The 17,838-nt window shown below is 39.8% G+C and overlaps 1 protein-coding gene across 1 annotated transcript in view; it reads left to right on the top strand.

Moving 5' to 3' along the window:
* LOC101853384 (zinc finger CCCH domain-containing protein 13) overlaps positions 1-17,838 on the top strand; it is a gene marked incomplete in the record, with an annotated part of 41,413 nt that overhangs the window by 14,760 nt on the left and 8,815 nt on the right. Inside the window, 2 exon segments of the mRNA XM_013082116.2 lie at positions 15,100-15,314; positions 16,902-17,018. Of these exon segments, the coding sequence (XP_012937570.1) occupies positions 15,100-15,314; positions 16,902-17,018 (332 nt within the window).

The raw sequence follows: 17,838 nt of genomic DNA, 5'->3' as shown, positions 1-17,838 counted from the left end.
TGTGTGTGTGTGATATTGTGTGTATAGGGAGAAGGGGAAGGGTATATATATACACGCTCATGCTATAGCTATGATATCCCAACCAACACTAAAACACGTGGACTCTTCTTTTATTCAGGACAGAATTGAATCCACTAGTTATTACATATACGGTAACAGTTATAAATATATATTTTTATAAAGCATTTGTATAGATTCCCACACAACAGCCAGCTCTATACGCTTTATAATCTTTGTTATCAAAATAATAATATATCAATATGACCTCCGATTTAAACATGGAAGATAGTAAGCCCGATTCACTGTAAAGACTTCTCTGTTGACATCCACCCCGTGGGACTATTATTATGACATTATGTAGTTGCGAGTGCCGTAAAACCTCTACTAGAGTCTATATATATATATATATATATGAAAGATAACTTGAAATACAATAACGCTGTATTTTCATGGCCGACCTAAGCTCCGTTATTAGTACAATTCCCTTCTATTCTTGTTATGTTATAAAACGAATTTTACGGAGGTCAAGGAAAATAGACCAATACGCTGTCCACCCGAGCAGGTTAGCAGAAAAAAGAACAAATAAACACACAAAGAAGACGTGATGACTGTGGGAGAGTTATTATTCAGCCCTACTTTTAGGAACAATAATATTTTTCTTCTCGGCTTTCTCTATTTTGATCTAGATGTGAAAGAAACGTGACTTATACTATACACTTGCCTTCTCCACATCAAATCCCACCGAGATTACAAAAGTTTGCTTACTGCTCGGTAAACAGATTAATAAATTAGACAAATAAATGGTCGCTTTTAATGACACGCGGGATAACCCAGATTTCGGGGGTTTCCAAAAATCTTGACCTACACCAAAATTAGGCATTGCCCTACCTATAGGAGAAGTTTGGTTTCATTTGTGTTTATAAATTTTTAGGTATGGAGAAAAGTCTCCTTGTCTTTCAAAGAAACTGAACAAGGGGCAAAAACTTTACCTTCGATTTTCTCAAAACAGCGTTTTTCGGGATAGCCCCCTTGTGCTTTAAAGCGACCAAATACATTCCACTGCACATGTATTGATTTCTGTGAGGTGATTTGGGTTACAATGTACATACTTTCTTATTTAAAAATCTAAATGGGTGCAATATGTTTCTCCCTCCAAAGGCCGATTTTGCTTACATCACGATATTCAGTCGGTTCTTCAGGAGCCCAGAGGAGGGGGCAAAGGAGGTGAGGGGGTGGGGGTAGAAAGAGGAGACGAAAGCAGACGACAAAACATTGCTAGAGAGCAGGAAAGGATGTGAGAGGAGACAATATTAGAGAAGACAATTTTTCAGTCGCTTCCCGGATTCGAACCCGGGACCTTTGAATGAGAAGCCAACACCTTAACCTCTAGGCCTCGAGAGCCCACCTCACCTATCCCCAAAAGACACAAAAAGAGCAAAGAAACAGGTCATGCACCCAATGACACTATTCACAACACGTCTCCGCCGACATTCATAATATGTGAGGACTATTATTATTCATGTAAATTATAATAATAATAATATCACTATAGGCCCCGACACTGTCACAAAGTGATAGAGTTAGAAGAATCTAATATCGATATCGGGGGAGAAACTTTAACGTTGGTCCAGCGCTACGACACTTTCGGGTACTATGTCTGGTTTTGCCTTTGACAGGGGTGGGGGAATAGGGGGGGGGGTGATACATACACATTTAGGCTTAAACATACAAATATACACAGATAAAATAGTGCATCAAGGTTAAGAAATAGGCCTACACCATATTACACCAACACAGACGACTTAACAAACATGCCATTACTGTTCGTCAAGGTGCATTCTCTTGTTTGTTTGTTTGTTTGTTGTTGTTTTTCATTAGTGTATTGTAGAGCGCCTGGATGTATTGTAAGGGAGTAGACACTATAGAATTAATTACCTTCTTCTTCTTCTTCTTCTTCTTCTTCTTCTTCTTCTTCTTCTTCTTCTTCTTCTTCTTCTTCTTCTTATTATTATTATTATTATTAATTTTATTACCATTATCGTTATTACTATTACCATTGTTATTATTATTATTAATATTATTATTATTATTATTATTATTATTATTATTATTATTATTATTATTTTTATTATTACCATTATCGTTATCATTATTATCATTATCATTATTAGTATTATTACATTGTATCATTATTATTATTATTATTATTTATTATTATTATTATTATTATTATTATTATTATTATTATTATTATTATCATCATCATCATCATCATTATAACTGTTATTATTTATTGATGAAGCAAAGCAAAGATCATAATGATAGTCAAGTGCAGTGGTCAGCATCATAACCTGTCGTGACCCGATCCAAAATTACCACACATTTGACCACTGGGCATCTGTTTAACCGCAGGTCACTGACTAGCGCCGTTTGTCAGGATGCTCTGTACTCAGCAACTGATTTTGTAACAGGGATTAGGATTTAACCCTATCCGTACGTTGTGTTTTACTATCGTATCCATACGACGTGGGGAACTCTGTGCCACCACTTTTCGAAGAGGATATTACATGTATATTATGTACTCGTTAATCCGATACATCCGCTCTGCGCAGCAGTCTGTCAAAAAGATTTTTAAAAAGAAATAATGAACGTTTCAAAGAGATCTTCGTATTACAAGTATTCTCAAATGTGACGAATACAACTCCGGGAGCACAAAATTACCCCAGGGCGTACGGACAGGGTTAAATATTATGTCCACCAACGATCATTGTTGCTAGAGATTTCTGTCCTATCCACACGCATATAATATTGTACCTTTATCAGGGACAGGTAATTCATTACACGTTATGAATTGCAGTACCCTTTTACTTTGCATTTATCATTTTGTGACCACTTGTAATTGTTTTTTATGCCTTCAAAATAAGGAGAGTTTCGTTATTTTCACTTCTTCAGCCGCTGAAATAATCTGTAGTTTATATACTCGGTTACATCGCTTCGGGGACATCGTGATTTTGAATTGAAATGGAGAACTTGGAATGAGTAGATGCAAATCCACCTGGCTTTACACAGGATTTAGCCCTTCTGTCAAATTACTCTGCGGTTTTTCGCGCCAAAAAGGAGCCCCTGATTTTATGTATCACGTGTTGTGAAAAAAAGAGAACACTGCTTCGTATAGGAACGGTGGTTAAAGCGAATGCTATTCTTAAGATTGGCATTCACGGCTCCCTGGTTTTGTTAGGCCCCCCTGCTGACTGAAACGGTCCTCGTTAATCAACCGTCAATGCAAATTCAAGAATCAAACAAGTCGAGAGACACAGCCTTGCTGCCATGAAGAGCATTAGGAGATTTAGTTGATGGTATCTGTGTATTAACATAATTGTGACTAATGTACTCGCAAATGGTCTACGAATACTTAGGAAAATATAACTCTAATTCGTATCACCATATTATTCGGGGGGTTTTGCTATGGAGACTTGTACATTTATAAAAACTTACAATAAAAAACTGTCTTTGAATTGTCCATTGAAGTACAGAACTCGCTGTTTGAGGCTGTTGACCAATTTTCCTGTAAATTTGAAAAAGAAGCATAAAATTGGACAGGCCTTGAAAAGTTTGGATAAAGTACAGATTTGAAGTCCCAAATCAAAGTGTTTTTCCCGAAAGTAAAGGATAACCAAATCGGTATTTTTTAGACCTGTATCGTTTCCAAAAGCATGCTAAAAAGACTGAAATGGCTGACTGGGTCGGCCAGTGTCGCCGACTTCCTGTCGTCCCGTCCTCCATAGAGCAAACTAGAGTTTTCTTTACAGAATTCTTCTTGTTTTGTTTGTTCTTTTTGTTCCTCCCATTCTTCTCGTTCTTCCCGTTCTTCTCGTTATTCTCGTTCTTCTCGTTCTTCTCGTTCTTCTTGTTCTTCTCGTTCTTCTCGTTCTTCTCGTTCTTCTCGTTCTTCTCGTCCTTCCCGTTCTTCTTGTTCTTGTTCTTCTCGTTCTTTTTGTTCTTGTACTTCTTGTACCTCTCGTTATTCTTCTTCCTTTTGTTCTTCTTGTTCTGCCTATAACTCTCATCTTTCTAATTCCTCGGAAAAAAAAACTTCCCCAAAACAGCCAATGTAAAGTAATGCCGCATGGCAGATTCAAACCAAATGTATCAGTAACATAGCCCAACATGATACCAAGAGATCAAACAGCACGAACTCCGATATAGTGATATTTCTACGCTTGTGCGGGAGTATTTAAACCATATTTCGCTTTTTTACATCTATTATTGTATGCAGAGACATGAGAAAAGGGTTGCAGGATAGGGAAGGGTTATTCACCAATCTGAAATTCAAATTTCTTTCTTTCTTTCAAGTTCAAGCTCAACTACTCATTTGTTTTTGGTATATAGAGCTGAATATGAATGACATTTTTTTTCGATTTCAGGATGAGGAACATGTCGGCATTTAGTCCGAATAAAACAAAACTAAAATTCCCCAAATCCCAAATACAGGCCTACAGTACCGTGGCATTATGTCGCAAGCAAGAATCTGTATCATCAAATCGAGAACAAGGTTCAGTCACGCTAGATCGATCCCACATAGCCTGAGTTCTATTGGCAACATCACAATAATCTATAATCGGGTTTATCGGGTTTATTCAAGGACACCGTAGGCGCGACACTCCCCCAATTGTTGGGTTTCTTTTCTTCTCTTTGTTTAGAGAGCTCGAATGACGTCCACCAGACCGTCAACACACGTCTTATGGCAATACGTCTATCGTGTTCTGACACATTATATGTGTTTTTTAACCCAATACATGAGCACGCTGAGGAGTCCTTTACTAGCTCTTCAGATGTTTCCCCCGTTGTTGTCGTTTCTAGTGGACGGTCACACCGTGATTCTGAATACAGCTCTTTGTTTGACACCTTCTGGAGTAGTAGCACCGAGTTCCCCCTCTTATAACCCTGGACTTCCGTTCAAGAAAACTACCATCCACAATATTAGTCTGCTCAAAGTCAAAGCGGAATTTTAACAAATTCTTTTTGGTTTGATGTATAAATGACTGACTGGACAAGGAAAATTTCGTTTGTGACGGAATAATCGACTGTTTAGATCTATTATTAGTAGAAAAACCTCATTAAAAAAAACCCATGGATTTTCTCGAAGCAAGATTACAGCGTCAAGCAAATATGAACTTTCTCATCGCCGGACAGGCCTGGTAAGTATAATAAAGACGAGTGGACTTTTCTTTGCAAAAATGGCATGAATTGCTAACAACAGTTATTTTCTCAAACGTCCCTTACCACTATGCATTTATTTTCGTTTATTATTTTGTAAGTAGAGATAATTTCGAACTCGTGTAACGGGCGTCTGTGGTGTTGCGGTTAGACACTTCACCACCACACGTAGAAGACCTGAGTTCCATCACCATGTGGGGAGATTTTTTTGTCGAGTATTATGGTATTTCTTCTGGAATGTGATATTTCTCAGCCTGGGTTGCTTCTGACAGGCAGAGTCGAAGCTACATTAAAAAAAGAAAGAACTGGCTAAACCCCAGTTGAGAGCCAGGCATCGTTGACAAGTTAACAAAAAAGAACATCTACTGAGCGCGAACAACAACACACAGTGGACACATACCTCCCCTCATATTGTTCACAATATCTCACGCCGAGCTTCACTGAAAAATCTAGATCTAGACATGTCTTGAATAATTACTAAGATTAAGTTTCAAAATAATCTTTTACTTATTTCTTAGAGGCGTTTCTTTATTTACTTTCTGTGTGCCATTCTATTTGACACAACTGAAAAGCGCAAGGATTATTTAAAAAATCATTAACACCCTCTCTGAAGACCTTCATAATTCCTTCCTTCTTTTATTCATTTATCATATCTGCAAGTCTGTCTGTCTGTTTGTCTGCCTTTATGTCCATCTTTCCCTCCAGCAGCACCGTCTGTTGATATTCAACACGTTGCCAAGTCAAAGTACACACCCAATTTGAATGGCAGGGAATACCATATCAACATCTGCTGAAACGATTTTCATTTTATTCGAATTACTCTATGAGTATTATGCTGTTCCTATGCAGCATATTTAGGTTCGATTTTTAAAGAAGGACCATAAACGATTGTTGAAGGTTTTATTTGATTACTTTCCCCAGTTTCAGTGTGCTGGTTTACAGCTTTAGGTTAATATTCAGAAATCCATAGAGCGAACGTGTGGCTTGAGGGTGTCACTGTTACGTCCTATTCCTTTACTTTCCCTCTGTCGTTTCTGTCCGTCTGTCTTACGTTTTCCCTGCACTAAATGGCCATGTTTGTGCTTTTCTTCACCCAAACAAACAACAAACAACAAACAAACAAACAAACAAACAAGCAGAGAGCGCGCCTCTAGGGTGAACTTTACCATGAACTAATTGTTCAACATACGGAAGGTCGAGGTTCGAATTCTAAAGGTTCCCCATTTTAAAAATCTTCCTCCTCCTAACGCCCCACTTGCCTCATGTTTTGTTTGAGGGGGGGGGGGATGGTCCGCACCCACGATCTTCAAATAGATTATCGAAATTCCTGTGTCAAAGAATACCTTGTTCTATGTTTTGAGGTGGTTCACTTAGACATTCATTTGTATGGCGCTCAGATCTCTCAGCAAGATTAGTTCACTGGCAGGACAATGAAAAAGGTAAATATTGAACTTCTTAAAGCTATTGACTCCTTAGGCCCGCCGAATGTTTCCCTACTTTGGAATGTTCAAGCTGTATAAACATTTCTACATTGCCATATTACACATGCGAACTGAATTAACTCTGGATACCTTCTCAGAAAAAAATGCTGAACAGTAGGTGGAAAGTAAATAATAATGAAGGGCTTGGCAACAACCAATGCACTAGGGTACGGTAGTCAGTGTTGCAGACAGCATGAGGCACGCTGACTATTACTATAATACTGCAATGTAGGGAAAGTTTTAATCCTTTATTTGTAGTTTTTGCTGTTGACGCTGTTGTCCATGTTACTGTTGTTGTTGTTGTTGTTGTTGTTGTTGTTGTTGTTGTTGTTGTTGTTGTTGTTGTTGTTATTGTTGTTGTTGTTGCTGCAGTTGCTGCTGTTGTTGTGTATGTTGTTGCAGGTGTTGTTGTTGTTGTTATTGTTGTTGTTATTGCTGCTGCTGTTACTGCTGCTGTTGCTTTTGTTGTGGTTGCTATTGTTGGCAAAACCACGTAAACAATATCGTTAAAAAGGTAAATCAAAGGCTGTACTTTTTGAGGAAACTTAGGTCTTTCGATCTGAATCCACCCATCCTTCAGATATTCTACACCTCCACCACAGAAACTTTGATAAATTTTGGTATCACTTGCAATGATAGTAATTTGGGAAGGCAGCTCAATATAAAAATAAACAAGTTGATAAGAAAGGCACCAAGAACAATTGGTAGAGACCTAAGTAACTTTGAATATCTGCACAAGACAAAAGTTCTTTTAAAAAAGCGGAAATAATGCTTAGTGACCATAGCCACCCATTGACATCGGAATTTCAACTATCGACCCGCAGTAAACGATACACTTCCAAAAAAGCAAGAACAGACAGATATAGAAATTCATTCGTACCAACTGCAGTGAGATTATTGAACACACAGTGCTACAAATTGAACAGAGAGAGAGAGAGAGAGAGAGAGAGAGAGAGAGAGAGAGAGAGAGAGAGAAAGAGAGAGAGAGAGAGAGAGAATGTTTTACGGAGCGGGTTGTCCCAGCACGTGAGACATGTATTTACTTGGCCTAATGTCCTGTCTTGTTGTGCATTTGCGTGTGTGCACCTTTGTTGTTTTTGTTGTTGCTATTGTCATTGTTTCTGCTGCTGCTAATGATGGTGTTGCTGTTTGCTGATACCGCTGTTGTTACTGTTGTTGCTGTTATGTTACCGTTTAAATTGCTGATACCGCTGTTGTTACTGTTGTTACTGTTATGTTCCAGAAATATAACTTTTTGTTGAACAGGGATTGAACGATAACGTAACATGACCCAGACCCCCTGTTTGTTTGTGTGTTGTTAGGTTGCTTTAAAGAAATTTTCTGGCATGTAAAACAATATTCTTAATTAACAAGTACAAGGAACAAAGGTCTCAGGGAAGCCAACCCCCTAGAGAATGGAGGAATTGTTTGGACCCAATGTTGCGTGAAGTGCTGCTACATAAGCTACGGTACTATTTAATTTATGTGTGCCCCGAACACAGTGACACTGAGAAAGGCTTTGTTATGTGGGGACAACATAACAGTCGCGTGTAATATTGTCAATTTACTGATTCAACATAAGAGTCATGTAATATTGTCAATTTACTGATTCAACATAAGAGTCATGTAATATTGTCAATTTACTGATTCAACATAATAGTCATGTAATATTGTATATTTACTGATTCAACATAATAGTCATGTAATATTGTATATTTACTGATTCAACATAATAGCCGTGTTCAGTAATATGGTGAGTCTTTGATTCAACATAATTAATAGTCCTGTAAAAAGGTCAATTTACTGATTCAACATAACAGTCGTGTGTAATTTGGTCATTTTACTGATTCAACTTAATAGTCGTGTAATATGGTCCATTTACTGATTCACCATAACAGTCGTGTAATATGGTCAATTTACTGATTCAACATAACAGTCATGTAATATTGTCAATTTGCTGATTCACCATAACAGTCGTGTAATATGGTCAGTTTAATGATTTATGAAAGATTCATGACGGTTTTGTTATGAAAAGACAATACTACACTGGTTGCATTCCGAACTTTTCAATATGCATAATGGCTTTATAACAAAACGGATTATAGGCCAGCTTTCTAAACATTGCTGAGCTTGTCATCACGTATTAGTTCCAGTCTGCTCCTATTTTTTTAAAGCAATAGAAGTATATTTGAGCCCTTCTTTTGGGGCCTTACTTGCCCTAGGTAACACATTCCCGTTGGGTTGCCTTGCCTTCATTCGAAAAAAAATTACAAAAACAAAAACAAAAAACCACCTCATTTAAAGAATGGGGTGAGAAGGAGAGAGTGTGTGTGTGTGTGTGTGTGTGTGTGTGTGTGTGTGTGTGTGTGTGTGTGTGTGTGTGTGTGTGTGTGTGTGTGTGTGTGTGTGCTGAAATTTAATTTAGTAGAGAACAAGCTTGTGTTTGTCCACTTCCTCATCAACATACCCCCCCTCTCTCTCTCTCTCTCTCTCTCTCTCTCTCTCTCTCTCTCTCTCTCTCTCTCTCTCTCTCTCTCTCTCTCTCTCTTTCTCCCTTTGTCTGTCAGTCTGTCTCTCTGTAAATCTGTATTTCTGTTTCTTTTGTCCTTCTGCCTCTGTCTTTCTTCCTTTCGCTCAGTATATATCTCCCTCTCTTTTTCTCCACTCCCCCCCCCCTTGCCCTCCTTGCCCCTCCTCTCTTTCCCTCTCTCTCCCTCGCTCTCTCTGTTCTATCTATCTATCTATCTATCTATCTATCTATCTATCTATCTATCTATCTATCTATCTATCTATCTATCTATCTATCTATCTGTCTGTCTGTCTGTCTGTCTGTCTGTCTATCTGTCTGTCTGTCTGTCTGTCTGTCTGTCTGTCTGTCTGTCTGTCTGTCTGTCTGTCTGTCTGTCTGTCTGTCTGTCTGTCTGTCTGTCTGTCTGTCTGTCTGTCCGTCCGTCCATCTGTCTGTCTGTCTGTCTGTCTGCTGTCTGTCTGTCTATCTATCTATCTATCTATCTATCTATCTATCTATCTATCTATCTGTCTGTCTGGTCTGTCTGTCTGGTCTGTCTGTCTGTCTGTCTGTCTGTCTGTCTGTCTGTCTGTCTGTCTGTCTGTCTGTCTATCAGTGTTTACACTGCAACGAACTAGTTTCTTACTCGTGTGAGACCCCAAACAATACGATACGCACTCCCTCTTCACGTGAATTATTTAATACCTCCCTCTGCAACTCCCTTTCAAGGTTCCAGAATGACTTCCACTGTTGTCGAATTCTTCCCTTTTGTTTAGAATACGCAAGCTATGAAGTGAAATGTCAAATACCAGCGCTACCAGAACTGTCTATTGCTTGGTACGTTTTCCAGTTGAAGATTCCTTTATGTTCGGTGCCTCGGCAAGTTCATGATTAGATGCAAGAACATGTAATAAATTTTCCCACTGAGCACTGGTGAATTCTCTCCTTGTGTTGAGTGCTTTATATTGACCGCCGTTGGTCGTTTTCACGAGTGCGATGATCGAATCTATATCGATCGCTCATCCCGATAAGACACGGGTTCTGAAACCAGTGGCTTGGTGCTTGTGAGGTTCTGTGAGATACAATGTATCTACTGGCTTAGGAAGGGGCTGTTTGATGGTGATGGTTCGTTAGCGCCAAACTACACCGTCGAACGATTATGTTCTTTCAAATACCTACTACCTACCTACCTACTACCTACCTACCTACTTACCTACCTACCTGCCTGCCTACCTACCTACCTACCTGCCTGCCTGCCTACCTACCTACCAACCTACCTGCCCACCTGCTTGCCTGCCTACCTACCTTCCTACCTACATACCCGCCTGCATGCCTGCCTACCTATCTCCCTACCTAACTGCATAATACATGCCTACACACCCACATACTTGCATACATACCTTCATACATACATACACATTAAAAGACTTCGAGATCAGGTTGTATGATTGACAAACGTTTCAGAGAACAGAAAAACGAACCCCACTAACAAAAAAAGTAAAGACAGAGCTAATCAATGCGGCATTTGCAGACATGCAGGGGAAGGAAAATAAATGGCATGTAAAGTCGTGGCTTGTGCAGCTTTCTTGCTAATGGGGTGTGATTAACAAGTCAAACAGCTCCGTAAATGCTTTTATCGTACCTCGTAACTAAAAGCAGACGGCTTAACCCCAATTCTGAATAATGTACATTTCAGAGCCAACAATCTGGAAAAGCAAAATTAATAGATTTATCCAACAAGCAAAGACGCCGTGCCACAAAGATAAATTTCTATTGTTGTAGGTGTCTGAAAAGCAATTAAACTAATGTTTTGTACTTCAAGACCCAAAGTGTTTTTCACGTCGATAAAGCCCCCCCCCAAAAAAAAAAAAAAAAAAAAAAAATTAAAAAAAAAAAAAAATATTAAAAAAATATATATATATATTTATTATTTTTTTAAAATAAATAAATAAATAAATTAAGGAGAGTCGGCATCGCAATGATTATTTTATGATGCAGTCTGGTTCCAGCAGTAGTTCCAAAAGGCTCGCGATTTGATGATGTTCCATCCAAAACTTAGCCTGGCTTCAGAAACGAGTAAGGAAACACGATTCTGATCATCACAGAATAGTGAAAAGCAAAACGATAGATAAAGATAGAGAACGAATAGAAAAGGAAAAGGATTTATCAGCTTTGCCACGAACACCTCCCGAATTTCTTACTCGGCTGCTGGGTATCTGTGTTCAAATAAAGTGTGAGAATGTTTTCTGGGAATAGGAAAAAGGAAGAGCGAAGATTGACCATATCAAACTGGTGAACAGCAAACGAACCTCTGCCAAGGGTGTGCCTATCTTACTTCAATGAATTAAAAAAGATAACATCTCTTCCTATCATAAAACTTTTGATGATTCTATACAAGTCAATATGATGAAGTGTGTGGCTCGTCCTTCATCGATGAGTACCCAGTGACCACTTTTCCAGCGTTATCAAACCACAGTGTTTGCCTGTTATTTCACACAAGTCTCCGGGTACGTTTTGAGACAGTTTGGGCCATGGAATAGTCCACGTGAACCTGTGTTCAAGAGCTCACTGTTGTTGTTGTTGTTGTTGTTATTGTTATTATTATTGTTTTGTTTGTTTTGATGTTGTTGTTTTTGTTGTTGTTGTTGTTGTTGTTATTATTTTTTATTGTTTTGTTTGTTTTGATGTTGTTGTTTTTTGTTGGGGGGGTTTGGGGGGGGGGGGGGGGGGGGTTCTTGTTTTTTAGAATAGACAAAATGCAAACTTTAACAAAATTTGTATCATTTTTGTCCATCAAAACAGTCACAATTTTATTTGATCCCTTTATGTTCTCTCGCGTTTCCCCTTTTCACCCCCTGTGGTGTCTCTTCTTCAACAGTTTTTTAACATCTTATGTGTGCTGATCTCCTCGGACAAAAGCCCACATGAAATGTTTCTAACAAAGTTTTTTTTACCCCATTCTGCTACTGCCATGGTCTCGTAAATTGGGGAATTCGAGCGTTTCTGTTTTTATAAGAGAAGGTGGGATGGGGGGGGGGGGGGTGGTTGGAGTGAGGGATTAAGAGATTCCCATTTCATCAGGAGAGCGAAAAAGAAGATCTTAGGGCGTTGTTTCACAACCTTGCTCACATTATTTCGAGCCGAAGAAACTATATTAGTTGTTCTCGCTATGAACGCAAGAGCATTCCACCGTTCATTGATGGAAATGTAAAGAGAATCCCACCAGCGTCGAATGCACACACACTTCAGTAGAAATCCAATACAACAACGCTAATCATATTGATTACTTCACCTCTGCAGCTTTATACTTTACACTTTGTACATTTTTACTCTGCCATCTTTCTTTCTACCTTTAATGTCAATGTTAACTCTAAAACTAAAAGGAGGAGAGTCGTACTTGGGCAAGCTACCTCCCTTATGTCTACCACCCAGGCAAAGCTGCAGGGGCGGTTTGTTAACTGGACAAGACCGGCGGTGCCGGTCAGATTTTTGTCCACTGAACTGTTGACTAGAGGTTTATTGCTGATGACGATTTCCATTCAGTTTTAAGTAAATCCAAACAAACATGTATCAACATTCAAAAACACCTTGCCGATTTGAAGGCGCTCAAATAGACAAGTGGGATTCACTGCTGTTTTGTCGCGACATAACCTCATTCCTTCACGTTTGTTATCGCGCCGGCTCGTAACTTTAAATCGTCTCCCGTCAAACCATCACGTCGCGGAACTTCGTACTACGTACGAGGCCAAACACACGGCGGTGGACAAATCCATCGTCAGTCCACAGAAAGATTAGAATATCCCTTAATTGCCAGATTGGCCTCTTTGTAGCTTACAAAATTAAGAATGAGACTGTCTTGAGCAGCACAGACACATGTATTATTTTACCAGCAAAACATGTATTTATCATTCAGCCTTTCTCTAACTACTATCAGAACATTTATTGTCAGCATGGCACTACTCTTTTTTGTTTATTGACTTTTTAACCACCTATAGTTCCTGTTTGGCATTTACTCATCGTTTTCTCCCCTCTAATAACTTACCTGGCCCTTAGGAGTCTGGCCGGCGAAAGAAGGAATCGTCTAGTGAAGATATATAAGGAAAATTTTAACGAGGAGCGATAGACCCTCGGCTGTCAGAGTCTGGGCCGAAAACCCCCTCCCTTCCCTTCCCTTTTCAACCCTCACCCCAGCTAGACACCAAGTTCTATAATTAGCATTTGACACACTTCCCCACTTTGTTACAACACAGTGTTCAGTTCTGAGAACTGAGAAGTGCGATGAAGTACAGTTGATGATATAATGATCGGAAACATGTGTGCTTTGTCCAGCTTTGTATAGCATCTGATTGTAGACTTGATCTGCTTGGGACAGCGTCACTGGTACAGTAACAATTGACTTTTTGTCATCATACAGGACAGTTCTTACTTACATATAATTAACGGGTTCAGTGCACGTCGATATTTTGTGTGTGGGTGTAGAAAGTACGAGTAAAGTACTGTACTGGAGACCAGGACCAGCGGTTTAATGCTTCTCACGTTCTGTTTGTTTTCTAGCTTAGACTCAAGTAGTGTGTTTCTTTTTCTGTGCGGATCAAGCGAGTTTCTATTAATCTCAATAACTTCCATCTTACATTATTCATAATATTGTTTCTTGACGCTACCGCATATTTTAGCTCTTTCACATTATTACAATGTTTACTGTGGTGTGTGTGTGTGTGAGAGTGATGGAGGGGGTGGGGATGGCGAAAGTAGGGGTATAGAATAAGGAGAGAGAGAGAGAGAGAGAGAGAGAGAGAGAGAGAGAGAGAGAGAGACAGCATGTGTGTGCGTGCGTGTGTGTGTGTGTGTGTGTGTGTGTGTGTGTGTGTGTGTGTGTGTGTGCGTGTGTGCGTGCGTGTGTGCGTGCGTGCGTGTGTGTGTGTGCGTGTGTGTGTGTGTGTGAGTGTGTGTTGTGAAGGAAGGGGGTGGGGGAGGGAAAAATAGTCGACGTGAATGACCGCCGGTCAGTTCTATAAACCACGAGCCGCCACTGCAAAGCTGTATCATACATATTGCTTTAGGATTATCTGTCACGACGGAAAGAGAAATACAAGACAAGTTCACTGCGTCCCAGCAGATGAACAGAAGTGATTTTTTTAAACAGACAACGTTTGTGGTTCCACTGTAAATCACATCACAGCTCAGCTTCGCATGTCATGGATCGTTCATTTGTAGAACCTGTAGCATGCTTCACTTTTCAAGGGCGTAGCAGACATATATGTCTGAGCTGCAACAGAGCAAAGCCAATATTACAGCACATTTTGAACCATCAGACACAAATAATTATATTGTTAGAAAGACGAGTTTGTATACTCTATAGTATGCTTATTGTCACATGCTTTTTCGTGTTTTTGACCCCCCTCCCCCCAAAGACCCCAACCAACCAACCTGCTAACCAATCAACCAACTAACCAAACAATCAAACCAACCACCAACAAACAAACAACAGACAGGCAAACAAACAAACTATAGCAAATCTGTTTGAATACTGAAATTATGCCCCACAACAATGAAGTTTCAAGCGTAGTCGAATGACCAGAATGCGTGTCCTCAACAAGTTAATATAAATATAGTAGTAGTTCCCCACGTTTACAAAATGTAACCCCACTAGGGCTTTTCTCTGTTTAACATCTGGCTCCTCCCCATGATTTAGTTTGCATGTGCCGACGTACGATTGCAGCTTTTGAAATAATGTTTCAAGAAACCTTGTCTGCTTTGAACCACCGGTTTCTGATGATGACGCTACAAATCCATGTTAAAACCACCATCTGATTGATTCATTTGTGTATTTATGTATTTGCGTATTTTTATTTATTTATTTATTTATTTATTCATTTATTTATTTGCCCCCAGGGTCGCAGACAGACCGGAACCACGACGCTTCCAGTCTGAACCAAGACATCACAAAATCACGTCACTTCCTCCTGCTGGCCAAAATGGCAGACTCGTGGCCCAGCAGAACGTGTCCAAGAACAACTACACGGCGTACCTGCCCACAGGTGTCAGTGACAACTACAATGGGAAACCATCACCTCGACAGCACTCCCTGCCAGCCAGAAAACCTGGAGGTATGTGCTTTGCAAAACGTCGTTTTACGTTGTAGAAGTTGCTTTTTTTTTATTGTTGTTGTTGTTGTTGTTGTGTGTGGTGGCCTATTCGTTCGAAAAGTTTGGAGCTCCGAAGAGCGTGCTCTTCGCCAGGGCCACCGTCTCTCTTGGGTAGTAGGTGAGGCAGTCCAACCTCCCTGAATCCTCCCCAAAGAGATGCCACCGCCGGACCTCCGTGGCGAGGCATCTCTGCAGCCAGCGTTCCAAATCTTGGGGCTCCGCGCTGAACAATGAACAGATTGGGTCGGATGTTTTGTCTATTCTATTTTGTAGGCCTGCAGCCCAGAGAAGTGACCGGTCCTGATTTATGCCAGTGACTGGTCACTGCAGGACTTAATTTGAGCCTCTCGTTTTAAGGAAATTGCCCTGTATATTTTCTTCGTCCACGTGTTGTTGTTGTTGTTGTTGTTGTTGTTGTTGTTGTTGTTGTTGTTGTTGTTGTTGTTCTTCTTCTTGTTTTTATTGTTGTTGTTGTTGCTATTATTGTTGCTGTTGTTTTAATTCCTCACTGCATCATACGACCCACATCTTCATCTTCCCTCTGAAACAGACATCTTCAATTAACATTCGTCCATTATTGATCTGCCTAGATGCTCTAATCTACTCCACTTTCCCGTTCTTCTCCCGTCACCCATCTCCTCAAGTTATTAGGAATGCCGTCCTGGCGATGCAGTTTTCCACTTTTTGTATTTACATTTCTTTGCCTGTGGAAGATCCTTCCCTTACTCGAAGCTAAAACATATTTGATCAAAAAGCAATCCATTTCATCAAAGAGTTCCGTCGATTTCGCCAACAGTCAAAATCGAATAATTATAGTCTAGAGGTTCAATGCATTTCGTTTTCATTCTGAACAGAACAAAAATTATCGCGAGGACAGTAGTAATTCACGGCAGCGGAGCATTGCTTCTTTTGCAGCGCTGCTGTTGGACTAGTTCTACTGATCTTAATTCCATTTTTATTCTGGTGTGCATATGTGTGTGTAATTGGGGGGGGGGGGGGGGGGGTGACGAAATAAAACAATTTCTTCTGGGGTTGGAATAGCCCCCTTCCCTCTGCAGATAAACCTCCCCCCCACACCCCTTCGCCCCCCCCCCCCCCCCAAACCAGTTCATCAAATTACAAACCTATAATTCTACGATCCTTTTTAGAGACTCCGTTGACCTCTGTTCAAGACTGCCGTGGCTACCATTAATTAGTCGTGAAGGGATTTTCGACAACATCACAAAACTATCTTCAAAGCCTAGTATAATGCCTTCGTTTACCAAAAAGATTTACATGTGCATATGTTTTGTCGCAGGGATCCCTCCGTGGAAATATTTGCCTGAAATGTTCTGTTCAAAACGAAACATTTAGGAACGTGCAAAAAGACTGTACTGATACCTCTAAGTGACTTTAATAAAACCCTAACTCTTTTGATTCTACATACTTTCTCCTTTGCATTCTCTCAAACTTTCACACCAATATTATTGACGTTGAAAAAATGGAGCACTTAACTCTTTCATTATATCGGGATTTCTTTTCCCTTTGATCTTTTCATATCGGTCGCAGACAGCGGGCGAGTCCGAAAAGTCAATTCAGCCCCTGGAAAAGAGAACAAAGACGAGGTGGCCAAAGTAGTGGCTGCTCTGGTGAGGTCAAGGATGGGAGAAGTGGAACCTGGACCTGGTGAGGAGAAAGAAATCGAGTTTGATTAAGAAAAATTGTATGATTATTTCGGTGCTGTAGCTTTTAGTCATCAGTTGTGGTAGTAAAGTTTGTGCTTAAGTTCGATGCTGTTGCTTATCAGTGAGATTGTTTTGGATACATGTAATTCATTGGCTGGCTGGTTGGATGGTAAGTATGATAAAATACTTTCTGTTGTCTTTACTTGACCGTGTCGTTTCTGCTGAAGTTTCATGCTGTTCTTTACCCGTCGTTTGCTTGGGCGACTGGCTGATGTTGGGATTTGATAAATGAAAGAGAACAGTATCAGAAACCTTCAGGGCGAAACTTTGAGCTTTTACAGTGTTACGAATATTAGCATTCTACAGTCTCCACAAAGTTTTTGCCTTTTTTAATGTTCCTGACGAAACCATAAGACGGTGAAACGTTGAACGAATAAATTGTTTTGTTTTTCTGCAGTCTGCACTGATGATGACGATGATGATGATGATAATGATAATAGCTATTATGGTTCTGGTGGCGTTGGTGGTGGTAGTGGTGGTGATGCCACCATCGTGTAGTGGTGATTGTAGCTGTAATAACGACATAGACATAGACAACAATACTAACAGACATCTGTAGTTCTCCTTCGTTCAACCACAACGGTGGTACCTCCTACAGTGGTTTCTTTTGTCAAGAGTATTTTATCCCAATACACTAAGAGAAACCAAAAAATTAATCCTCTTATTATTTCTTAAGAATTTAGTCTATTTTTTAATGCATGTTGTTGTGGTACTGAGTTTTAGAGCTTTTGTGTGTGTGTGTGTGTGTGTGTGTGTGTGTG

The sequence above is a fragment of the Aplysia californica genome, unplaced genomic scaffold (genome assembly GCF_000002075.1).
Source record: "Aplysia californica isolate F4 #8 unplaced genomic scaffold, AplCal3.0 scaffold00159, whole genome shotgun sequence".
Classification (NCBI taxonomy): Eukaryota; Metazoa; Mollusca; class Gastropoda; order Aplysiida; family Aplysiidae; genus Aplysia; species Aplysia californica.
This window is presented reverse-complemented; position numbering and strand designations above follow the sequence as displayed.